Consider the following 21602-nt stretch of genomic DNA (forward strand, 5'->3'; position numbering starts at 1 on the left):
CAGACAGGACGGGGGGATACCACCACCAAGACACAAGCACCACCGCCACCGGCCTCCAGCAACTGAAAGGGGGGGAAATAAAACAAATTAGTGGGGGGTTGCAACGCAACAAACAGGAAATCAATGAATCAAACTCAAACAAAAACTATAATTAATGGGTAGGTCACAAGTTAAACTTAACAAAATACCTCAACAATAACTGCCTGATTGGAACAATTTAAACAAATGTAAACAAAAATAACAAGGCTAAAGCGAAGAAAAAAAAACTCAAACAGTTACCAAATTACCTACAGTATAACTCTCAAATTAACCTAATTAACAAAGAAATTATACCAGCAGACAAAATCAAATATACAAATAAACTCATACAAATAATTGAAAATTAACAGAATATAACCCACACTTTCACACACTCGTTCAGTTCATGTAAAAGGAAGGGGACCAAACCCCTTGGCCCATGGCATGCGGTCAAACAACCATCACACCCGGGACGTGGAGACAGAACAGCGGAGGAGTCTATTTAATGGAGGTACAACTGTGAAATGTCCTTAAGGCCGCAGTGTGACGCCGTGCCGCGAGAGCAAAGCGGCGGTGAGGCAAACAGCAGCAGAGACAAGCAGAAATGGAGACAAAACGGCAGCAATGGAGACAAAGCAGCAGCTTCCCCAGTGAGCTGGTTTAGTAGCACCTTGTTCACAACACGGACACACACACACTCGCATGAGAGGGGGGAGGGAGAGAGGGCTCCAGGCAGCCGCCAGCATTTACCACAGCCAAACAAACGTGGCAGCACATACAGGAGGCACAGAGTCGCACACAAGCAGTTGCGCTGTCGGGCCAAATGACCTCTGACCCAGAAGTGACGCACCAGTGATGACGGGGGCGCAAAAGGAAGACCTGGTGGAAAGACTGCCACTTTTATATTGACCCACCTCATTACAAGCAGTGGCAAGTCGCATAGAGGATGAACACCTCTACACCGCTACACAAACATCATGATAGTGCAAACATGCTGATGTTTAGCAGGCACAGTATTTAGCATGCTCACCATCTTCACTTAGAATGTTTGCATGCTAATATCTTAGCATGAAACATCTTGGTATTAAACACAGTAGTAGAGGCAAGGCTGGAGAATATAATAAAGTCATAAGGTCAGCTAAAGTATTGAACAAATCTAAAATCTATATTGTAGAACAGCTCATACTGCACTTATGCAGTTAGCTGAAACTCAAAGTGTTTTTAAACTTTCTCTTTAAACTGTGACAAAGTTAGTCTGCCTTGTGGTACCAGTTTGAAACCTGTTTGTCTGTCTGTGGATTGAGAGTGGTTTGGCAGTGCTGAACTAACATGAAATGTACTGAATGTTCACTCTCTGAAAAAGTAACACCTGTGATTTCAAATATTCAACACATACCAGCATTCCAGTCACACCAGCCTTATCCAAGCCAGCAGGGTGGGGCCTGGTTGGAACCTGAATGAGGGGAACTCCGCACTCAAGTTCAAAGGGATAGTTCACCCAAAAATGAAAATTCAGCCAAAAGTTGTGCTTATGCACAAGAAAATATGCTCTTCAGGATTGTGGTTCGCTCTTAAAAGAGACTGAGACACAATTTACACTCTGGCAACCTGCCAAGCAACAGCACCCTCCAGGGAAAAGTGAGAGCTGAAGGCCTCCCTCACTTGAATTGCCTCCTGTGTGGCGTTGCTGGAGCTCATCCTGATGACATTCGGGATGTGCTCCTCTGACACACAGCGAGCATCTAGCCCTGCCTTCCTTGTTCCAGTTATCTGCCAGAAGTTGTGAAGGCTACAGGTGGCCTTCACATACAGATCAGCAGTGTCAGCACTGACTCCAAGAATGTGCCAGTACATACACCACTGGGAGGAAAGTATGCTGAATGTGTCTTCAACAACCAAACCTGGCACAGCTGAGGCAGTAAAGATCCTCTGCTGTCGGGTGATGTTGGTGCCTGGGAAGGGTCGATGGTGGACCCAAAATCTATGAAGACCACAGAAATATCTCTGGAAATATCCACAATGACAACTGTCATCATGTTGACTCACCTGTTGTATACACAACTAAACTGGCAAAGAGTTGAAATAGTACTGGGAAGACGTAGTAGGCTAAATAAAATGGAAAGACATAAGACTGGGGAGAGCAAGGGAATGAGAAGAATCAACATGTGACTTAACCTGCATATTGCACCTCCCACTGACTGGAGCATGGGGTGTTCTGTTGCATCAAGATCTGTCATCATCAGATTTGGTCTGCACTAGAAGTCTGCTTCTGGTTGTTGCACAAAATCAGCCACTGTAAGGTGGTGTGGTCACCTCCCCATCCTCTGCTCGTCCCACACAATGGGCCAACCCACCATCAAAGAAGAAGGACAGAGTCAGTGAGGTGCCCCTGGAATTTGAGGGAGCAGAAAGAGGGGGAAGAGGAGGGAGAGAGCAGCCTCCGACAGGGCAGAGAGATAGTTGTCTCTTTGAGAGACTCGTTAATGGACGACACTAACTCTTCAGGTAGATGGAATACTACTATGGTGATACTGCCTGACGCACCTCCGCTAGTGCCCTTAGAATGGCTGGCTGCAGGGTCATTAGCCAGGTACCACCGATCTCTGACATTTCACCCCTTTAAACCTGAAATGTCTCCGGGTGGCGGGGCAGTGGCAGGGACGTGTCCTTGCCACCCCTTATGGCCAGTGCTAGGTCTGCTAGGTGCTACTCCAGCACTTGTCCTTCCTCCGCACCCAGAGCCACAAGCTTCTCTTCTCAGGTTCTTCAGCCAGATCTTTCAGAGCCTTCTGCTGGTTTGCTCCAGTTACTCCCACTTCCCTCATGAGGTGAGCAGCTGTTGTTCCCACAATGCCACAGCATCCAACGTCAACCGGGTATATTATGGCTTTCCAGCCAGTCAACTTGGTATATCATGGCTTGGATTACACCAGAAAAGCAGTATGGAGGTATAATATGTTTGTAGTTTTTGGGGGTTTGTTTGTTTTTCATTTGAAAACTAGTCACCATTCACTTTCATTGTTTGGCAGATTCTGCAATGCTGTTTCCCTGTGAAACTCCAGCAGTGTTTTGTGGACTTAAAAATTAAACCTGACCTCAATTGGAATGTGAATGTGAGTATGAATGGTTTATGTAATAAGGATACAAAAAAATGTAACTGAAGTCCATTACACAAAACAGAGTCAGATTTAGTAAAAATGGGAATTGGCAGGATTACAATTTTACAACACCTTTTAAAATAAAAAACAATACACTACCATGCACAGTGTGCACAAATTACAACACTTCAGGAGTCTCACAACACCACTCTCTCTCAAATGAAGCCATTATTTTGCCTTAAAATCAGAAATGAAGAACAACATCACCGTATAATTAGGCTCTACTACTAAGTAAGTACTACTACTACTACTACTACTGAAGATCATTTTGGTACTGAAGGTGGTGATGCTGGGAACCACCAGGATCTGTGTGGGTAAAAACACCCAAGACCCAGAGTACATTAATGACAGTTTACTAAGTCTGACTGTGAAGTAAATAGCATACTTAACAAAATACATTAATGTTCATAGTTACCAATATTAATCTAAATGTGCATTTGTGCCTAACAAAGGAAGGAAGAATTGGACAAACAATTGATAAAAAAAATAATAACAGAATAATGGAAAGTAACATTTTTAAAGTAACCATAAAGTATACCAATGGTGGCTACTAACATTGCCCAGTTAATCTTTGGCATTGGCTCATGATGTACAGAAACTTCTAGGCTCGTGACACTTAAAAGTACTTAAGAAAACAAACAAGCAGACAACAGACGTGGTATGAAAGGAGACAGCTGATGCTTTATAAATAGATATTTCATTGTTAGTGTACCAGCTAAGTTCAGGATATGTTGTAGAGCAACGATTGTTTTTGATGATAAAGCCTGCCTGTTGTTTTGGAGCACTGTAGGCAGCGTCTGTATGGAGGTTATTGCACAATACCAGCAAGAACACATTGTCTCACAATGTCAACAGCGTTCTGTAAGCTCATGACTTTGTAAGTTCATTTTTCCAAGCTTGACCATTCTCCCAAAGAACACGAGTCTGTACTTTGTACACGTAGTTTTGAGAAAGGCCTGGGGTGTCATTTCTCTCAGTGGCAACTAGTTTGAATACATTCCTTCAGGGTTCTCTCTTGAAGGGAGAGTTTGCTCCAAAATCAAAAATATATATATTTTCCCTGGCCTGTAGTGCTGTTTATCCATCTAGATTTATAGAATAGAGAATATAGAATATTGAAGTTAATAGTTCAGGTATGTGTGTGTCTTGTCCTTGGCTGATGTGCGCACACTCATCTCTACAATCACCAAACACCTTTCATTTATGTTTAAAAGTCGTGCATGCGCGTGTGTCTTTGAAGTTAATCTCACTAATAAGTACAACAGTACTATTATTATAATTATAAAGCCCAATAAATCTCAGCAGACCTGCAAACAGGATCACAGCTGATTGTCTTTATGAGTCAGCATGACAGGTGGAGCAGCTGTAGTGTTTATGTCTGCATGTTTTTTATGATCCAGAAAAACAATGTTTAAACAATTATGATCTATAACATATAAAATATACAAGACACTATATTTGACCGCACGAGTCCAGCCCAACCTGAGAGAAAAAGTTATGTGTGCTTCTATCAGAGCTGGTTGGATATATCTGTGCGTAATTTTGCGCACTTCAAACTTAAGAAACTCTCTGATTATTTCACAGCGGGTCAGAGGAGCGAGGATGGGAGGAGGAGATGAGGATTAGGTGGGAGAGGAGAAGAAGAAGGAGCACAGACAGCCGCGTATCTGCTCCTCCACCTGGCTCAGGTGGACCAGCGGAACCGGGAAGCCTCGTGGCTGGACTGGATCTGTTCGCTTCTCCTCTCTACTGCACCATCTCTCTCCCCTCTCCTCAGCCAGCAGAGTTAATACTGATGATGATGATAATAATTAATGATAAAATACAACATACTTTCAACGTGCTTCAGGTTAAAATATAACCAGTTACATATCTGCATGACATTTGCAGTTCATTTATTGTATTGTTTTTTTTGCAGGCGTTAATGTAAAATAAATAATTTACACATGAAGTTGTTTTGGAGACGTCCTGCTGTCTCCATATATCGCGTTTTCACTCCTCGAACCAGGAGATCTGTCTCCTCGCTTTAAAAATCTTTTCTCTTTGTTTCTTCCTGGTAAATCCGTCATGCTGCTGCTTGCTGCTGGCTCACCTGCCTCTTAAAAGGTGATGAGAGCTGACTTTCTGATTGGTTTATTGCATGTTCGGCCTAAACTCACCTGTGAATTAATGAGGGCACTTGGGCACATCTGATAAGTGTATCCTGCTTTGCGCTGGTGGCGCAAAGGGCGGGGCAGGGCAAGTTATCACTCTTGCCCCTGGCACAGGACGACAAAGGTGGATTTGGACACACCTTGAATAAATTAAATCCATTGCACTTGCCACTTGCGCTTTAGATCAGCGTAAGATAGGGCCCTTAGTGTTTAAACATACAAAGTTCAATCCAATACTGTCCAAGTCTGAGTATGCATTGCACTAATTTACTGAGTAGCCAATAACTTGAATTAATATCCAAACCTTTAATCTGCATATTTGTAACCAACCAGGCTCTGAGATGAAAACCAGGACATGTGGATGAAAACAAAGCGTGCAGCAGGCTCAGGTTTGGAGACGTGACTGATCAGAACAGAGCAGGAGTTGCATTTATTTAGACAGAAGATTTGGAGAAACAAAACCCCTTTTTATTCAACGACTGTTAAAAAGTAACTAATATTCTGAGTAGTAATTGGCATTGACATTTGAGGACATCTTCTTCAGCTTTGATGAACATTTTCCCCATTTTCTAATATTTCATGGACCAAACAACTAACTGAAAAAATAAACAACCAATGATAAAGATAATTAGTTGCAGTCCTAAAAACACCACATTAGGCTTAACAATTTCACCATAATTTACACTGAGGTAATCCAAAACTAACAAAGTAATCAAGTTACACTACTGTAATATTGCGATACTTGGATCTGGTTACTGACTACATATTTTTACTGTTAATTAGTAACTACATCAGAATACATTTTTAACCAACCCTGTACAAATGACTGCAGAAAGAAAACAGCTCCTACATGAAACTGAAGAAAGAAACATCGCTGTTAAAGTTGTTTTTCAAGTGTCATTTAGTTCCATTATATTTTAGAGAAGACAGATATTTCCACAACTTTGCAACTCACACCAAAACTATTTAGATGGATAAATAGTAGAACAGATGAGAGAAAAAAAATTGAATTTTGGAGTTGGGAATGAATGTCCCTTTAAACATTTTAACACCAGTACTTTTACTATTTTTGGTACATTTCTGTACAAGATTGGAGATGCAGAGAATATTTTGCTGCTCTGTACGAGTGGTATCTTTAAAATGAGTGCTAAATGTCTGATGACCACAGCCACATAGGCTAACAGCCATGCAACCAGTCACATATGCTATCAGCCGCACATGATAACAGCCACACATGCTACCATTCCCACTCATCTGCGCAGTTTAATTTCTTCTGCAGTCAACCACACCCAAATAATTCACATGACTCAGTTTGTTTGATGTGAATCTTGTATCCTCACTCTGTTTAAATGGAGTGAACACATTCTCACTCTGTGGTGTTAAACAAGCTCTTTTCTGTTATATTAACCATGTGTTTCTTTATCTTTGACTTACTGTGGTTGTTGGGGTCGGTTCACTTCCTGGTTGAGCAAAAGTGTGTCTGAGGGGTGGAGCCTCTTAAATCTGAAATCAGCTCATCAGACCAAACCATGTGCTGCCAAGTCAGAGGGGGGTTCAGGCTTTAGTAAGTTTTTGCCTCGTATTAGTTGTAGTTGGCGGCCATCTCGTTTTCCCCTTGTATGTTATTTGGTTTGACCTGGTCACTATGTATGTTCACTGCTGCCTCCACAACAGTTTGTTCCAGAATATGAGTTCATTGTAATTCAATGATGTTACACACTCCAATAAAATAGGTGGTGGCATGCACCTTTAACGTTGGTTTGTAGCCCACCATTTAAACTAAAAAAGAAGATAACAGTGTCTTCCTTTCTTGGCCACAGAGACAGCTGTTTCATGAGGCTTTTATGGACTCACAGGTACTTTGAGGAATTAATCAATCAATTAATTAATTAAGTGTATGAAATGTTTACTTAACTTTTCTAGCTCTCAATATGGAGGCCAGGCTCAGTTCATCACTCCAGAATCTTTCAGACCTCTAGGCAGGGTTATAAAAGACACTTATACAAATAAATTTGATTAGAATTATATTTCAATCTTTATGCTTTAATCTGTGTCTTTTAACTTCCCCCTCAATTTCATTTAATTATAAATAATTGAAGAACAGGTTTGTTACATTAGGCTATAAAAACTTGTTCATTCACGTAAACTCATAATCTATATGTTCCCGTTACTTTAGAAATAGCCATTTATAGTTACATACTGTCGGGTCGACTTACGGAGATCATCATCCTGCGTCGTCTACGGCAGCGCAGAGCGGACAAACTGCACTAACAGTGACTCTTGGGAAGCCCATGGCGACCTTACGTAGACGCCGCAGCGTAAACATGGAAGTGGACGGGGAGGATAGACGCGGGTGATTGCTGGCAGACCATTTAGCGTTGTGAACCTTGACTGGATCAGTTTTGACAAATGGAGGATCATACATACACTTTACCAGAACAAAAAGCAGCGGACAGTGAATCCCCGTCATCCAAGAAGCGGAGGCGCGAAGAAAGTAAACACAAGCATAAAAGGAAACGGCAAAAACACGAATCAACATCGGCATAGCGTTTACACGATGGAAATCGCTGATGGAGGACAAACGTTTTCACAGTGACGCCGAGGTTGCCTGTTTTCTGCTGGACAGGTAATTCATCCTACACACATAATTGTAGTTTGTTGTGAGATAGCTTTCGCTCGCCATTTTGTCCGCTGATGGCCACCGTACTCTTGGTGAGAGAGGGGCGGTGTCGGGGTAAATCATCTTAGTTGCAATCTAAGGTTTGAACGCTAGATGGCACTGGAAATCACACACTTCTCCTTTAAGTCTTTGTTAAGTCAAATTTTACCAGCTACTAATCTTTTGTTAATGATGATTGATTGCTTTTCTTCTTTAGATAAACTTTGAGTTTTATGAACTCCCAAAGATTCTATTTCAAAAATTATTTAGCAAACTCACTGAAGTGAAAGTGAATAATGGGTAATATTTTAATATTTTCAATTCATTCATTCAACCTTCATTTAATCTCAAGGAATCATTGATGGAGTGCCCTCATTTACAATGATGTCGAGAGCACAGTTTGAGCAGATAAATACAACAAGAAAACAAAACTAAATATATATTATATACAATTAACAGACAGAACAGTTAAAAACAGTTACATGCAAGAACAGAATGGGTCACAGTTTTAAATTGACCAATGGGTAGAAGTGCATTCGGTTTTAACGTGTGTTGTAAAGTATTGCAGGCGTGAGCAGGACAAAAACTAAAAGCAGTTTTTCCAAAATTAGTATTTGCATGGAGGACTCGAAGTGATAGCCAATCAGCTGAGCATGCTGGATAATGACTGTTGGACCAGTGTAATCAGGAAGTAATATATGATGGTAATTTTCCAATCAGGTTTTTTTTAAATAAATAGAAACCAATGTCTGTCACGAGTAACTGTTAGAAATGTCTACCTGACCTTTTCATACAGGATGCAGTGATGTGTAGAATAACTGTCACCAGTAATAAATCTTAAAACCATTTAATTTCAGGCACCGAAAGAATGACAAATAGTGGTGGTGTAATTTTTGAAATACAATTATTTTTGAGTTTCTAAAACTCAAAAAGAAAAAAGAAAAGTAAATTATCTCAACTAAAGATTATAGGTCTTTTTGATAGTTTCCATACTTTCTAAATCTGTACAGCTTGTGACTTTGTGGTGACTCACAATTTTTCCTGTTGGGTGTAGGATAGCAAAGAAGGTGACAAATTAACTGCACTTGGCAACTTTTCCTATTTTCTTCACGGTAACTGGATAAAAGCCAAGATTTTAGATAAGGGTTTGCCCTAGTCATTTAATTTTAAAACTATAGCCCATCAAAATGTGGGACATCAACACAATCTGTGGGACAATAGAGGAAAAAGTAAAGTAGGACACCTCACCCTGCCCAAGTCATGTCTCAACAGACTTTAGGGGCACTTTTAGCCAAGTGTCATACCCAAAAAGAATAGCTGATGAGAAAGCAGCCTGGAAACATGTGAAACTTAAATTTCACATGTAAGAAACCAGTGCACAACCACAACACATTCATATTAAATTGTTTGCATTTGCCCCGTGGTCCTCTAGGCAGTATTTACTACTACTGCACATTTTCTGTCTTTGGATACATACTTTCAGGTTCATAAACATATGTAAAATAAACTTTCAAACCTCAAAACTTATCTTGTCTCAGAGTACAGTACTCATATTTTTACATTCATTTCCCCAAATAAGTTTGGCCATTTTCATCTCAAATGCACTGACACACTGATACTATTAAGTATCACTTGGACTTTTGCTACACAGTAATAATATCTAAACGGTTACACATTTAAAGCAAAGTTACTTTATGTTCAAATATACACTTAAACCAGTAAGAGTGGTCATATTCACATGTACACTCAAAACTACTTCTAACAGTTTTCAACAAACTTTAGAAATATTATGTACCTTTAAATAGGTCAAATAATGTTCATGGAGCCAGTTTGACACATAAACATAAGATAAGCAGTGGAGACATGTGCCCCAAACTACTATTTTACCCCTGTGAGCTAACAATGGTCATTTTACTCCTACTTGAATGAAAGTTATTTATCAGCATTTACTACCAAACTACAGCACTTATTATAAGGATTTCACACATGACCATCCTGAAATACAAAAAAGAACGGTGCAAAGGTGAATGGACAGGGAGTCCTGGCTTCAGATTTATGTTTTTATATTGAGAGAATTTCATAAATCATTCATCCTGACTTACAATATAAGCCTTTTAGAACATTACTCTCATTTATATTATATATAATCTTTCATTACTTTCCTTTAGACCTCTACACAAACAAACCTGTAACATTACTAACACAGACCAACTGCTAACATTACCTACATAGAACAACCGCTCACGTTAGCTATACAGAACAACCGCTAACGTTGCCTACACAGACCAACCACTAATGTTAGTTACACAGACCAACTGCTAACATTACCTACACAGAACAAGCGCTCATGTGAACTACACAGACCAACCTGTGACATTAGCTACAAAGACCAACTGCTAGTTTATTCATTTTTAAAATGGTGGATATCTATTTTTTCAAATTAACTCAGTTACTTTTGGCTATTATGTCTGAAATCTCAATGTGAAGTAAGTGAAGTTTACGGTTGATATTTTAAAGGACCAGTATGTAGGATTTAGTGGCATCTAGTGGTAAGATTGCGGGTTGCAAACACCTTGCCTCACTCTCCCCTTTCAAGTGTGTAGGAGAACCTACAGCAAAACTTGGGAAAAGCTTGAAAGAGCCAGAGTCTGGTTTGGCCATTCAAACCTACTGTAGAAACATGGCAATGCAACACGGCAGCTTTCATGTAAGGAGGAGCAGCTCCCTCTGTAGATATAAAGGACTCATTCTAAGGTGATAAAAATACAATGATTCTTATTTTCAGTCGATTATACACTACACGATTAAAACATACAGATTAATATTATATTTCATTTCTGACATATTCTGAGCCCCCTAAACAGAGACTGGACTTTGTTTCTACAATTTCAAATTCCTTGCTCAATCCCTAACATAACTATCGAAGTACTCCATGAACTTGATCAGCAAAGCATTCAGGATCATAGAAGTTTTGTTCCTCTGATGGAATCGTCAGCACCCATTGTTCCCACGCTGTGCTCCTCTCTGTACCCTGAGGATAACTGTCAACTGTCGTTATCCTGGTAAACAGCACCGTCGGCCCTCGATCAACTCTTGAAGGACGACAGAACGTCTCAACTACAATGAAAAATGGAATCACAGTTAGGATACACTGGTAGTTACATCTCATTTTGTAAATAATTTATTTATGTGTGGTAACCACGGAGATCTGACTGACCTACAGGACTGTCTGTCAGTGCTCAGACTGATACAGCGGACTGTAAAGCAGAGCTTGAAAGACTTAACAGATTTGTGAGGTTTGTTCAGACAGAAAGCAAGCAAAGCTTTTGTGCAAGCAGATTACAAATACAGTCAATGCCTTCATGTGTATTACAGGGCTTTTGCAGTGTGTTGTGTGGGGAGGACTGCATATATGTGCTAATTCTGGTATTGGTTGCCTCTGTGGTAACCATCTGTGTTTGTATTTTTATCTACTCAAGAGAAAATTTAGCTTTGCTTTCTGTCTGGACATACCTTTAAATAATGAATTGTCTTTACTGAATTAACCTCAAAGGCACTTAATTAGACTGGGTTTCAGAGTCTTGCATCACAGTTTAACATAGTGAACTTAACTGTTACAGTAGAGAAAATTTTGAAAGTGAGAGACAGATGTTTCACTATATTTTAGAGGCATTTTAAATTTAGGTGTTCACTGGACCTTTTGACAAAATTTTTAAAAAAGTTCTATACAATTTAAATTAATTAATAAATGACATAGAACAGTGTGCAACTTTTTATGCCGTGTACCACCTTCCTGTTTTATACTGCTTGGGTAAAGAAGGTGATCACTCCTTAAGTATCCACTAGCAGTTGTGCTTGGGTCAGTACATTTTTAATACGATTGCTCAAAATGTGCCTCTCCTGATCTGCACCTCTCTGTGTAATCATTCCCAGTTGGAGCCACGATTGCAAGTGTTTTTGAACCATTCATTTTTAGTTTTGTTATTTTACATCTGCCGACTATCTTGCCATCACAGTTTAGCTTGCGACTAATCACAGATGACCTATGCATGCTACTTGCATGATCACTGTGTTGTTGGCTGATGCTGAAATAAAATTACAGGAAAGACTAAACTTATTACATGTCAGGGAATTTTGAAATTATTTTGATATTATATTTTCTATTAATTTATTTCATTTTTAAAACTACCACTAAAGGCAGCTTGCGTAACACCAGTGGTACTGATACCACAGTTTGAGAATGTAGGATATTGAACTTTTTTTATTTGGCCTGATGTATCAAATGTAATACAAACAAAATACCATTACATTTTTTGCATCAAATGCATCGGGTATTGAAGTTCCATTAATCACAATAATTTTTAGTTTAGTTTATTGCTTTTGGAGAATTTTGCACATTTCTGTTGGGGGGCTGGCATAAATTTCACAGAAAGTGAAACAGAAAGTATATTTTAACAGATTTTGACTGATCACTCACACAGAATTATTCTGTGGAAATTTTATTTATGTTTTTTGACATCTTGTATACATATGTAAGGCCAAGTGGAATGCCCCTAAAAATGCACTTGAGTCATTTTTTTTTTGTCTTGTGAGGCAGTGAACGCAACACACGGTCTACACACTTTACAGTTTGACTGGTCAATGGCAAATCTACAGTTGCATTTTTTTCTTCCTGATTTGCATCAGAATTGAGCTCCCTACCATCACCCCCACCTTATACACTTTACTTCTAAGAAATGCTGTTAGAAAACTCCTGACTATAAGCTGGCACAGTTTTATCTGCAAAAATCTATTATCAGCCAATGTATTGGCATGGCCACTTTATCTAGTTCTACTTGTGGAAGTGAGTTCATTAAAACATGATGACAGGAATGAGTCTTACCACATTTATGCACAATTATTATTGCACCGTATATAACAGTGCACAATAACACAGCGCAGAAGAATCCGATGAGTAGCAGAATTTTCCAGTCAACTCTGCTCAGAAGATATCTGCCATCCAGAGTATTCCCATCTACAAAGAAGGAAAATAATTAAAACCCATCCTGACCACTGAAGTGTTTCACTTTGTCCATTCATGACATTTAGAAAATATAAAACTGAGATGAGCAAAGATTAGACTTCGATTACATTACATTAGAATTCAAAATAGATATGGTGAGGGTGCATGGTGCAAGTGCATTTGGGGTGTATCCAACTCCACTTTGCTAGATAAACAGTGCATAATCTGGCCGTAAAGTAAGGTGCAAGGAGCAAAGGGGCTGTATTTAGTCTCTTCATTTATCATAGGTGAGTTTTGGACATAACATGAATTAAACCAATCAGTGTCATCTACCAGAGCTAGGTGTGTTCATCAGAGTGAATTCTGAAGTTCATCAATTTAGCGTTGTCAGCAGGATCTGAATCTGCTCCGGGAAATGCCCTGGGAAACCCCAATGTTCATATTACATACAAACTCTTTCAATCATCAATGATGACCCACTAAAAGACTGTGTTGGTGGCTGTATCCGCAGAGATCCTGTCCATGTTACATGTACATGTTACAGTGAGAAGAGTGTGTCATGTGAATGTAACAGCAGTTCTAGCTGACTGCCTGAAGTAGCTCAGAGGCTACACTTCAACACCTCAACCATGATCTTTAACTGAACGTGACTAACTAACTTAATCTTTAACGTGCCTTAATCATACTATCGTTGCCATGCACAGATATTTTAGAGGTGAGAATTCTAGAAACATTGTTTTAAAGAAATAATTGGTTAATGTTAATGTTCTCACCCCAGTAGACAGTGAAGTCATGACCTCCTCTTTGTACTCTGCAGCCGTACTTGTTAGTGTTTTCTCTCAGAAAGATCCCAGCTGTCAGTCTGAGGATCACAGATCCATCTTCAGAAGGTACTGGTCCAGTCACAGTGATCCAAATGGCCTTGGAAGCCCCTTCTCCAATCAGATGCACCAAGGTCACTGATTTGTCAGTAGTTGTCACGTGACACCTCAGCAGTGCCTGGTCTCTGTTCACAGTGGGCTTGGCAAATACACGAAGCTCTGCAGAGAAATAAAGTATCACAGTATCACCACTGGACGAGTGCCACCTATCGAATTAGATAACCAAAGACCGCATTTCAGCAGAGAAATAAGGAGAGAAACAAAGCTGAGTGAATCTGATCTATGTAGGGGGAATAAACAAGAGTTTGCTGATTTTATTTTGCTTCACTAACATTTAACTTTTGAATCATGTTTTTGTCAGTTCCATCTTCAATTATTGTTAATGATTGATAAAAATTGTGGGGTGGGGGTGGGGGTGTAAAGTGTGGGAGTGTGTGTATGTGTGTGTGTTTGTACAGTATAAATGTTGAATCTGTCCTTAGAGTCGTCCTTTTGCATTGCCTCTATTCAACCTTTATATATCTGGTTGAGATCTAGTCAGGTCAAATCAAACATCAATTTTATTTAGAAATCATGCCAAATCTTAACAGAAGTTTCTGTTAGTCTCTCAGGGACTTTTCACATAGAACAGGTCCATATAGAGCAGTTCTAGACTGTACATTCATAATATACTGACTGCAAGGTCTTCATGATAATGTCTTTATTTTAGTTAACTATAATAAGCTAATTCCGCCAATTACACAAATTTTAAGTCTTAGTAACCAGGTTGAATTGCAAGACAAAATATTATTTCATTGGAATAAACATTTAAAACTAAAATAAGTAGTTGGTAGAAAGTAGTATTGAAGTGGAATAAACATTTAAAACTACAAGTAGTGAGATAACCCTTTAGACCAACGAGGACTGAAACAGTAAGTAGTATTTAAGTAGGATAAACCTTTAAAACTACAACTGAGAAACAGAAAGTAGTATTAATGTGGAATAAACCTTTAACTCTACAAGTGCTGAAACAGAAAGTATTATATGTATGGAATAAAACTGGTTCACCTGCTCTTAAAGCTGATGAAAGTAGACTTTCTGTTTGGTTTATTGCATTTTTGGCATAAAACACACCCATGAATTAATTAAGGCACTTGTGCACAGTTGATAAGTGTATCCTGCCCCCCCGGCGCAAGGCAAAGATGGCAAAGGTGGATTTGCCCTTTTCATTTTAGATCAGAATAAGTTAGATTAACTTCAGTTCTCATTTATGTCACTTGATGACGACTGAGCCATTTCCACAAATGAGACATCCTCCTCTGCCTCGGAAGACCATAAATTATGATTATGATTATGATTAAGAACTGACTGCTGTCATTTTTCTTGTGAGGAAAGTCTCTCTCTGTGTACATGTCTGTATTTTATCTGGTCAGTCATCATACTGTTCCAGCTCTCACCTGTTTTTTGGTGAGTTGATTTTAATTTAATTCTCTGGATCATCTCTGGACATCGTTGACTGATGAAGTCTCTAAAGTTAAAATTTCTCGGAGAATTATTGTTCCAATAATGTTTAAGTGTTACTGCAGAGGGAGAGTGGGACGTCCATGTCTTAGATTCAGGGTCAAAGCTCATGAAGCCCATCCCATTCACTGCCCAGGCTTCAAAAACAGAGACATCCCCATTGGCTGACTGGATGCAGCCACGGCGACGCTGTACAATATCTGTAAAGTAAGAAAGTAAGATTCATTAATTTGGGTGTTTTTTTAAACACAATATCAGACAGCCCTTTACCAAAGTTTAATCACATATGTCACATGAAAAAACACTGTAAAAACTTACACACAGTGTTGTTGAGAAGTTGTGGAATCGCATTGAGAGATTCAACAACATGATATCTTGCTTCATCACAGTCTTTGGGTAAGTTTTTAGATTCCAGAGAAGGTTTAAAGTCTTCTCGTCTTGTAAAGCTGTCACAGTAAGAGATGGGAACTCCATCAAATACTGTTAGTTGGTCAAACTGAGGTCGATCTCCAGGCTGCACACGTCCTGTAGACAGGAACTCAAGAGAGTGGGAACCTGACAAAGAAAAAAGAACATTTGAAGGGTCAAAACTCATAGACTGTATTATATCTAAATTTTGTCTATTGTCTTTTGACCTTCTGACTACAGTCTTACTTTTATTAATACTGTTGCTTCAATTAGTTTTGATACAAAGACACCCCAAAATGCTTGAATGCACCAGAATGATGCTCTGCCACTTTGTTTCCAAGTGAGAAAATAGAATGTTTGCAAATCAGTTTTTTTTTTTTTTTTTTTAGCACATGCAGCATATGCAGTCATCACTGAAGCATATGTCATGCAATAGAAACAAATGGAATGGTCAGAGTGGATTTTCACTCCTGTCCCATCTCACTCCCACAAAAATACTGCTGTCCTGTCCCAATCCCAGGAGAATGACTCCTTTCCCATCCCGCACCCGTCATTTCACAAGGCCACTGCTGGCCTTTTCGGTGCCCTACACATGTTTCACAGAAGATGAGAATCAGTGCAGACCCATCTATCTACGTGTTTCTTACTGTTAACAAACTCCAGTCTGTAGTGTACTTCATACACTTCACTGATACACCACAGAATCATAGAGAAACATGAAGCTTCATGATCAAAGAAAGTTTATATCACATCGACACTTCTGCCAATATTCACACACACTTCTCTGTCACCTGTCCTGAGCTCTCTATTTGTCTCTCACATGTACACTGCTGCAAGTTAAACAGTTGGTGTTTTTATAAAACTTATGATCAGGTTTTAGTAGTAGTAGTAGTAGTAGTAGTAGTAGTAGTATATTATGAAGCGTGTGTGTTCATGCATGCATTATAGGTGCACTCCTGATACTTTTCTTCTCTGAAGTTTTCCTCTCTGTGTGAGAACTGTTTAGTTTTTTGGGGTCAATGCAGAAAGGCAAGAATAACCAAGTTAAATACATAAATTAGATTTAAATACATGTAAACACACTTTGCACTGGTGCATTTTCACTGCAGTTATTGCATGTACAGTACAGTATTTACTCACTCACCTTTAATTCCAGAATAAACAGATCAAGTATTACACTTACTGTATGATGAAAAATTGTATACATAACCACCAAGCTCACAACCAGAATTCAAATAGTGATTGTAAAGCCAAGATGGAGGCACATATGGATGTGAGAGTCATTAGCTTCTCAGATGTGGCATGTTTATGCATGTTTTGTTTGTTTGGAGCTTATCTCGAATACAACTGAACTGATTGGCTTAATTTTTTCCCTGCACATTCCTGACTGTTTGCTGAAGAACCTTCAGAATTCTCCAAAAACCTTTTTTTATGACTTTTATGTCTTTACATTTTTTATGAACAACATCTCAAGAATGCTTCTAGGGAATTTCTTCAAACTGGTCAAAGGTCACAATGACCTCGTGTCCGTCACGTTTTTGTGAACGCGACATTACAAGAATGTCTTGGGAACATTTTTTTCAAACTTGCACATTACAAGTGTTCACTAGACTAGACTAGATTTTGGTGGCCAAACACATTTTTAGCCAAAACTCAAAATTTTATCATATGCTTATTATGACAAAATTACACACAAATATCTAACAGGATAAAATAATGAGGTGATGACATTTTAAGAGAAGGCAGTGTGTTTCTCAAAGTATGCATACTGTATGTATATTGTAGACATAACTGTATACCTTTTTAAAAAATATACTTTAGTTTTTTCTTTGTATTCCTTTCCTTTGTACTATTTGTATATACTTTGTTCGATTTTATCACCCAGTATTCTTATTTGATTCTTCAAGTATGGTTTTCTTGACAACATACAGTACAAGTACTAAAGTCATTTGCTTATAGTAAAAACAGAAATGGCACTATAAAAAAATTCTAAATTACATGTGAACATTTGCCATTTAAAATTTAAAGGTCCTGCTCTGAGATCAGTTTAAATTTACAAAATTAAAAATGTACAAGCAGTGTAACTTCATTCTCATTCTTTGTATGTAGAATCTGCAAAGAAACAACTTCAGCCATCAGTAAGTCTAGTGCAGGACAAGTAGAAAGTAGTAAAAAAACATTTGTGTAAGTGTGAGTGTGTGAGACTATAGAGACGGACTTGTCTCTGTGGCTACAGCTCACAGCATCAAAATTCAGCAGCAGCACTGATAAATGTCACTTACCACATTCAGCTGCTGACATCAGGAAACAAGGAAATAAAAGTTTAATCCACATGATCTGCATCTTGTAGTGCCATTTTCTGGATTTTTAAAAAGAGAATAAGATTCTGTGAGTGTTTGCCTCCGAGTCTCTGAACAGCAACATTGTACTGGAAGGACAAGTAGTCTATGTTTGTCTGATCAGGTCGCAGATATGGCCTGTTCAGGGACATCCAGCCGTCAAACTGGTATGTGGACATAAATGTTTTGCTTCAGGGCATGACAGTGTGGTGGATGCCAAGTTCAAATGCAAAAATGAAAGCTTGAACAGAAGCTGATCAAGAGTGGATGACAGCAGGTCCAAAAGTTCCAGAGGAGTATTAGTTACTTTTTAACCATTGACGTTTAATGTATTAGCAATAACAACATTTAATCAATCAGTGAGTTTCTCCAAATCTTCAGGCTAAATTTCTCCAAACTCCTGCTCTGTTCTGCTCAGTGGTCACACTCACCTCAACAAACTAGGCTTGCAAATTCTGTGCATTTTCTCTAACCAACAGCTGAAAACACTAACAACTGATTAATTGATTACTCATTAATAATTTATAACATACAAAATTTATTTTCTCATTTATTTTTCTTCTATTTCTTCTTTCAGTGTCAAGGTAAATAGAACCCACCATACGTGTGTGTGTGTGTGTTTGTGTGTGTGTGTGTGTGTGTGTGTGTGTGTGTGTGTGTGTGAGGAGATGGGAACTGAGGGGAAAAGCAAGGTGAGCAGATTAAAGTAATGTTTCTGACTAAACAGTGCAATAAGGTGAAGAATGAGGCCGTTTTAAAATGATGAAATAAGAAGTAACCCATTAAAAATAGGCTAATAATGTATCTTTTCAAATATTTTATGAATCTGTTGCATCAAACAGCAAAAATGTTTTTAGTTGTTGCACAGCTTTCCAAGTGTTTGTGTAAATCACTGATAAAAACACACAAAACACTTTACAGATTCATACTGTATGACCAATATTCATTTAAATATGAAGAATGTGTTATGTATGATGATAGAAGTTGACAGATGTTTTGTACTGCTCATTAGAAATGTTATCATCGTGAGCAAATAAAGACAATATTTGTCAGATTTGTTGCAACATTAATGTCATTTGTGAGTCACAGGCCTGTTGAGGTGATGAACTGCTTGTTGTGGTTTTTAGTGATTTAATAACATCTTAACATTTTATCCGTATGCTGCAAAACTTTCAACCTCTGTAGCATCAGTGTTATATGCAAAAAACTTAATGTAAAGCCCTCCATGAACTACATGCCCCAGAATGCATGTTATCGCACACTGACACTGATAACTGAATGAAATTGTAGATACATTTATGCAGCGCAACTGTCCCTTTGAAGGTAACCATAATGCTGATGTGGCCTGGGATGAAGTTGAGTTTGACCTCTTGCTGTAGACTGACTACACCACTGTGACCGGGGGTCTGCAAGCTGCTGCTCTTTAGCGCCTCTCTCCAGTGGCTCCCTGTGACTTCGGCAAAAAATTATAGGGAAATAAATATATATATATATTTTTTTACGTTTTCATTTTCATTTATCATTGTTGATAAACTCCAAATTTCAAGGCAACATACTGTCATAGATTTTTTTAGTCTTAAATTTTTGAAAAGGTTTTACCAACAATTCATATTTTGTTGAGATAATTTACTTTTCTTCTTAAGATAAACTTAAATCTTTGAGTTTTTAGGAACCACAAAAACTGCATTTAAAAAGTATAGAGTAACTTTGTACAAGTGGAAGAGGATGCTGGTTAAAATTTGAATATTCCAGTTAAAACCGTTTAATTGTCAGGCACCAAAATGATAACAAATCAGATTCACAGCTCACTAAAGTGCATTTTTTTGAGTTTCTAAAACTCAAGGATTCAAGTTTATCTAAAAAAGAATAGTAAATCATCTCAACTGGAGATGATTATAGCTTGGCAATTTTTTTCAAAGTTTATTTCAAAATTTAAGAGTTTGAGTTGGTCTCAAAACTCAAAAATCTGTTGCAGTGTGTTGTCTTGAAATATTGAGTTGTCTGTTATTTTTTTTACAGTGTAAAGTGATACTTATATTTGCCAGCTCTAAAAATCTGTAACCTGTAGGCCAAAAAAAAAGTCTCTATAAACTCACTGTGGATGCCAAATTAAAAGCCAGTCATCAGGGAAAATAGAGAATTTAATAGTTGCAGCTCTGGACAATTTTTTTTTTATTGGCTAAAAATGTCTCTTTTGATCATAAAGGTTGCAGACTCTTGGCTAAGACAAAGCACCACTACGCTGATTTTGGCCCTGGTTTTCCTCTCAAGATAGATTTTGGAAGGAAGACCAGCAACTACAAAAGCCTAAATAAAACTACTACAACTTGTATTTATATTTTTATTTGAAAAGTAATGATAGAGTGGTGGTGGCTATCAAATGAAGAGGTAGTTCAAACAAGCTCCACCTCCAGGAGCACTGCTGCTGTGTGTGTGTGTGTGTGTGTGTGTGTGTGTGTGTGTGTGTGTGTGTGTGTGTGTGTGCGTGTGTGTGGGTGTGTGTGCGTGTGTGTGTGTGTGTGTGTGTGGAGTCTGTCTATGTGAGATAAAAGAAGCTGCACACTGATGCCTCAGTATTTGTCACTTCTAACATGTGTTTTCATGACAAATGTTACTTTCAGTGTCTCCCCTACATGAAACTAGAAGCGTTGATACGCTGCTGATAAAATTAGACTTTTTTTACAAGAAGAGAGGAGGACTGACTGTCATCAGTTTTGCAGGTATTCAATCATCAGCCAAAGTACAGGATGAATTTAAAATCTACTACTACTACTGTGTAGCAGCTCATATTTCGCTCCCTCCTTTATGCACGTAACTGCAACTATCTTCAAGTTGTTTTCTTCTCTTTTATAACAAAGTCAGTCTGGGATTCCTCAGACAGCAGCTGAACCAACAGGTTTGACTGCCATGAAAGTGAAAGTACACTGATTCTCTCAAACAATAATAGTTTGTTTCAAAATGTTGTAGCCATGAACAACATATGACTCACAGTCAGAACATCCTTATCACAGCCACTGGCATTTTATCTTTGAAGTTAGTCCACACCCAAGTTTAACGTCAAGCATAATGTTACAGTATAACAGCAATTAATATGTTACTGTGAGTACTGTCAGATGTATATGTGCAATAACTATGTTGAATTAAAAAGTACAATTCTTTTCCTCAAAGTGTCTGTATTTTCATTTAAAATGTTTTTTTATATAAATTACACAAAAGGCAAATAACATGTGATCATTTTGAACTATTTCAGCCACAGGCGGTCATACTGACCTCACAGAAACTGCCACTGATATATTACTTTTTGCACAGCTGGAGATGCTTCTTGGTTGCTTAGCACTTATCAGGATTTCTGTCAATATAACTTTACAAGTGGTCTTGATTTCCAATTTTCCAACATTAAAATACAAGTGATTAATTAATTAGACTCAATTAAAAATAAAGTAGGGGAGACAAGGGACGTTTGTAACACTTTTTGTCTCAGCAC

The 21602-nt window shown here is 38.4% G+C and overlaps 1 protein-coding gene across 1 annotated transcript in view; it reads right to left on the bottom strand.

The window, feature by feature from the left end:
- Positions 1-18215, bottom strand: part of LOC146311392 (class I histocompatibility antigen, F10 alpha chain-like) — a 35296-nt gene extending 17081 nt beyond the window's left edge. Inside the window, exons 1-3 of the mRNA XM_084743177.1 lie at positions 18062-18215; positions 15690-15926; positions 15308-15571 (exon numbers count right to left, since the gene is read on the bottom strand). Of these exons, the coding sequence (XP_084599303.1) occupies positions 15308-15571; positions 15690-15926; positions 18062-18122 (562 nt within the window). The 5' untranslated portion in view covers positions 18123-18215. The remainder of the gene's footprint in view (positions 1-15307; positions 15572-15689; positions 15927-18061) is intronic.
- Positions 18216-21602: the final 3387 nt, after the last annotated feature.

Source organism: Lutjanus erythropterus, chromosome 18 (assembly GCF_056507025.1).
Source record: "Lutjanus erythropterus isolate fLutEry1 chromosome 18, fLutEry1.hap2, whole genome shotgun sequence".
Taxonomy (NCBI): domain Eukaryota; kingdom Metazoa; phylum Chordata; class Actinopteri; order Lutjaniformes; family Lutjanidae; genus Lutjanus; species Lutjanus erythropterus.